At 57.1% G+C, this 5,268-nt stretch overlaps 1 protein-coding gene across 1 annotated transcript; it reads left to right on the top strand.

The window, feature by feature from the left end:
- Positions 1–1,033: 1,033 nt before the first annotated feature.
- On the top strand, positions 1,034–4,794 carry Gdf7 (growth differentiation factor 7). The gene is given in 6 exon segments (XM_038318728.1): positions 1,034–1,051; positions 1,053–1,103; positions 1,105–1,334; positions 1,863–1,865; positions 3,832–3,887; positions 3,890–4,794. Coding segments are annotated over 6 exon segments (1,263 nt in total).
- The last annotated feature ends 474 nt before the right edge of the window (positions 4,795–5,268 follow it).

Below are 5,268 nucleotides of genomic sequence, written 5' to 3'. Positions count from 1 at the left end.
ACCTTTTCCACCCAACGCTACCATAACCACCATGGCACCAGAGTGCTGCTCCAAGACTCTGCTGCTCACCCTCCGGACTTGTAGCTACGCACTAACATACCAGGAGCCTGCTGCCTTTTGCCCTGCCGACCTTGGAGAAATGTGGTCCCCCGCCCCCAGACGGTAGAGAGGTCACCATGTTGGTTGCACTTTTGGACACTGAGACCTTACTCTGCCCAGGAGTCAGCTACTCTACTCTATGCCCAGAAGCCTTCCTAATTCATCAAGCCCGTTAAGACTTTGGCTCCTGCTTTGGCCCAAGATTCCCACTCAAATCTTTTCCTTTCCGACAGTCCATCCGTATCCATCTGTCTCTTTCTACCCTGTTGCTCCAGCCACTTGTCCTTCGCCTCAAATCCTCTCCCTTACTCTGACCTCCCACTGCGATCCTCAGAGGGCAGTGACTCACAGTAAACATCCCCAAGTAGAAGCTCTCAGTGCTTCCTAGTGAACGTCCACCAAGGGGGCACAAGGCGAGGAAGTTGAATGGGAGGGGCCTGGCCTTGCCTCGGCCTGGCAACCTAAGCACACGCAAAATAGCGGGGAGGGCGGTGTTTCTCCGTGGAGGAGTGGGGAGGACGCTGGGCGGGTACGCAAGACGCCCCATCCTCCAGCCAAGGAGAGCGCTCAGGTCTTGGGACAGGGAGGGGGGTTGCAGTGCCTTAGGGAGGGGAGGCGGAGCACTGTGCTGTGGCGGGAGCCTCGGGCGGGTGGCCCTCACTTGGCAAGGACCGGGACGTCGCGCTGCAACCAGGGGAGGAGGCTCCTGCCCTGCTTTGCGCGACAGGCCTGAGTTGGGGGTCTCAGAGCTGCGGGTCGAGCGTTCAGTAGGGGGCGCTGCTCCGGGCGCGGGGCGGGGGTGGGGGGGAGAGAAGGGGGGCAGCGGCTTGCTGCGCACACTTCCCCCATTATTAAACACTATGTTCAAAGGCGTCCGGGGGGACTTCCCGGAGCCACGGAGCCCGGTCGCGCGGCCGGCAGGCCCACGGAGCCCATGGACCTGAGCGCCGCCGGCCGCGCTGTGTCTCTGGCTGTTGAGCGCCTGCCGTCCCCGCGACGGGCTGGGAGGCTGCCGCGGTGCTCCGAGCGGCGGGTGCAGGACCAGCCTGGAGCTCCCGGGGCGGCGGCCAGCGGCGGACGGACCCTCGTCCCGGCTCGGAGGAACGGCTCGGTGGTGCCACACACTTCATGATGTCGCTTTACCGGAGCCTGGCTGGGAGGGCTCCAGCCATGGCAGCCTCGGGGCACGGCCGCGCGGACACGATTTACCGCTTCATAGACCACGGCGACTCAAGGTACTTTATGTATCTTCTGTGCCACCCCGCCCCATCTGCTCCTGCCCTTGAGACGTCCTGGGGGAAGCAAGATTCTGTTCCTTTGGGTTCAGAGCCATGGCCCCGTGGATCCCATCTTCAGATGTTAGAAACTTCGTCTAAGTCACGCGCGTCGGAACCGAGGTTTCCGAGGGCTGAGCGGGGAGGGGTAGGGACCGCAGACTGGCAGGTCCTTCTCAAGCAGGCAAAACCGAGTTCAAGATCTCCTTCTTTGGGGAGGGGTCTAGAGTGACCTCGGGCCTGGAGCCCTTGGAGAAGAAAGAAGGAAGAAGAAAGGACAGGAATGAGGACCCTGGAGTTCCTTCCTCCAAGAGGGACTAGCAGTGATGCTCCTTGTCCCCAGGGAAGGATACACAAATTGAAGGGAGCTAAAGAGAAATCAGTGTAGAGAAACAGGTAGCAGGTTAAAGGAATTGGTCTCTGTCCTGTACCATGGAAGGGCCCTTCCAGCAGGCAGCATCGGGTAGATATTGAGTTGTGTGTGGGAAGTGAGTATGGGCGCCAGAGATCTGCGGCAGCCAGGCCCCAGCGGCCAGAGTCCAGGGCTCGGTTGCTTGGGGAGGACATGGATGTCTGGAGCCCAAGCGTCCCATTTTACCCTGTGCTGGACCCTCCAAGGTAGGGTGTGGGTGGGACTGTGGGGGTAGTTGCTGCGGTATCATCTGGCTTTTATTAATCTTCATTAAGTCATTAAAGCAGACAGATAGGGGAAATTTAACTAATTTCAGGAGAAATGCAAGCAATTTTAGGCCTTAATTCTACCCGCCAAAGATCTAGCTTGGAAATCAGGAAAGAAAGGAAACAAATAGGCCAGAAAGTAAGTCCAGCAGCCACCACAGTCACATTCTGCCAGGCCATTGACACCAGCGTGGGAAAACAGGCAGAGGCCACCGGCAGTAATCACCCATCCCAGAAACACACACAGTAGCCGTGCACAGACAGCTTTCTTTTCAGTATATAGAAATTCCGAGCTCAAATGACCAGCAGGCATCTTCAGAAATTCTGTCCACCGCACACGGCACTGATCAGGGGAGCTCCCAATCCACCACACAAAATCAGGAAAAACTTTAGACCTAGGTAGGGGTGCTCTCAAGACTGCAGGAGAAGGTCGCAGAATCATCAGGACTTCTTAGGGCTGGCTTAGTGTACTGTGTTGTAGAACCAACTAGATCCTTCTGGTGGAGCTCTGCTTGACCAGCAAGACCCAGAGGCGGGCCAAAGCCTTTCCTCCCTGGAAGAAGCAGGGTGAAGTGGAGGCTGCAGCGAAAGTTCTTTGCGGGAGGGAGGAATTGCGGCTGTGGACACAGCCCAGCACCTCTCTCCAGCTTGCTACCACCAGCTTCCGTTTAGAACAGAGTTGCTTGAGCCATACACCCATACTGTAGACTTAGGCATGAAGGCCTGGTGTCCATGGCTGATGACAAATCCTGAAGGTGGGGGGAGTTTTCTGCCTGGTCTCTGGAAAGGGGCAAAACGAAACCATATGACCCTCTTCAAAGGCAATGCCTTATCTGCTCTTTTGTGGAAATTTAAACCTTTTTTTTTTTTGCCCGAAGTCCATCCCAAAAGAAAAGGGCCCATGTCCAGAAATAAAACCCCAAGCCTGAACTAAATCGCACCAGCGCCAAAGACTTATGTAGCGCTCACCATGGCAGCCATCGCTGCCTCTAATTTCCATGAAGGTTCTTTGCAATCCCATTGCCTTTTCCCTCCCGTTTGTGGTGCTCCCCAAGAATGGGGGTCGAAGAGGGAGACCAACAATGAAAGCTCAGGGTGGACTTGGGAGAACCTGTGACTTACCTGGGCCTTCATTTCCATTCCGCTGAAGGGAAAACCGTGGCCCGGAGGAGAGGGGCTCTGTGTCGTGGTGCAGCTGTATTTTGTTTCTGAACTGTTCTCAGGTCCAATTTGTCTAGTAGGCTAGTAGAGAGAAGAGAATGAACCAAAGGAGAACATGTTTTTAGGATATGAGAAGTTTTCGTTTCTGTACAGCCAGGGGAAACTTGCAGCTTTCTAGAGGCGCCCAGCCCGGCAGTAAGGAACAATTTTCATACAGAGCAAGTCCTCAGGAAAAACGCGCCCCTGACGAGAAGAAGTCTGAACTAAGGCAAGGCGCTGTTTTTGCAGGCAGCAGAACTATAGAGGCCATAAGGTTTGTCCTTGGTGGGGTGGTGCACTCTTTCTTGGCCTACACAGTTCAGCGATTAGGTCTGTGTATCTGTGATCGTTAGCGGTGGCAGCGGAAGAACTAAAGCTTCAGGTGTAGGAGACAAGAAAGGATTGGCAGCCTTGGTTATGGAGCCCAGATTAGGGAACGACTGTCCGCTTCGATGGGCCCTTCCTGAGTTATGTTGTGTTGTATCGAGGGCAGCCAACCCAAAACCAAGCAACCCCCTTGGCTGCCTGTATTGGCTCTAGTTTCATCCAGACTCTTTCTGTTTTTTGTCTTTCCCTAGAGGAAATTGGCGACCGAGCCCGGACCAGAGCTTTCTCTTGATTTATCCAGCCTCCCCGACGCGACGAGGTAGTGAGTGCTGAGCTGCGCGTGCTGCGTCGGAGGTCTCCGGAGCCAGACCAGGACAGTGCGACCCTCCCTCCGCTGTTGCAACTGTCCTCGTGCCCGGGCGTGACCCACACATCTCACCTACTGCACTCGCGGACTGCCGAACCCCTAGAAGTTGCGCGCTGGGAAGAGTTCGATGTGACTGACGCGGTGCGGAGTATCCGTCGCGAGCCGCGCGCCTCCCGCAAGTTCTGCCTGGTGCTGCGCGCAGTAGCCGGCACAGGGAGCAGCCCGCTGGCCTTGCGACAACTGGGCTTTGGCTGGTCCGGTGATGGTACGGGCGATGGCACCGCTGCAGAGGAGCGCGCGCTGTTGGTGATCTCCTCCCGTACACAGAGGAAAGAGAGTCTCTTCCGGGAGATCCGCGCCCAGGCCCGCGCGCTCCGGGCGGCAGTGGAGCCGCCACCGGATCCGGGACCAGGCACTGGGTCTCGGAAAGCAACCTCAAGCGGGCGTAGGCGAAGGCGGACGGCGCTGGCGGGGACGCGGGGAGCACAGGGCAGCGGCGGAGGTGGCGGCAAGGGCCATGGGCGCAGGGGCCGGAGCCGGTGCAGCCGCAAGCCTCTGCACGTGGACTTTAAGGAGCTGGGCTGGGACGACTGGATCATCGCGCCATTAGACTACGAGGCGTATCACTGCGAGGGCGTTTGTGATTTTCCTTTGCGCTCGCACCTGGAACCCACCAACCACGCCATCATTCAGACTTTGCTCAACTCCATGGCACCCGACGCGGCGCCAGCCTCCTGCTGCGTGCCCGCACGCCTAAGCCCCATTAGTATCCTCTACATCGATGCCGCCAATAACGTGGTCTACAAGCAGTATGAGGACATGGTGGTGGAGGCCTGCGGCTGCAGGTAGCATGCGGTCTGGGGAGGGCCTTGCCGCCCTGGACCCCAGCTGAAAAACAGCCTCAGCCTGGCCTGTCACCAGGCTGGAGGGACGGTGGAATATGGCCTCCCGCCTGCACAGAGGAGATCACACAGTTCACACTCATATTTACACACTCCTTCACTCACGCACACATTTACCGTGGACAGGAGGCGCGGAAAGCCTTGTGCAGATGCGGCCACTGCATGTCGCAGTCATGCTTATTTGCTAACATCGATACAAACCGCTGTCTCTTTAAGGAGAAGGGTGTCTGTGTTTAGAAAAGTGTTAGCATTGGATACTCCTTTTAGTTGGAGGTGGTATGGCACCGCGGGGTGGCTGGATTCCTGGCACTCCCACTGCAGGGCTGTGGTACCCAGATTCTCTGGAGGTATGCACTGAGAATCTACAAATAGTAAGGAATCACTGGGGGTTGGAGGATGCATCCATCCTCTACACAAGCCC

Source organism: Arvicola amphibius, chromosome 2, assembly GCF_903992535.2.
Source record: "Arvicola amphibius chromosome 2, mArvAmp1.2, whole genome shotgun sequence".
In the NCBI taxonomy this organism is placed as follows: Eukaryota; Metazoa; Chordata; class Mammalia; order Rodentia; family Cricetidae; genus Arvicola; species Arvicola amphibius.
This window is presented reverse-complemented; position numbering and strand designations above follow the sequence as displayed.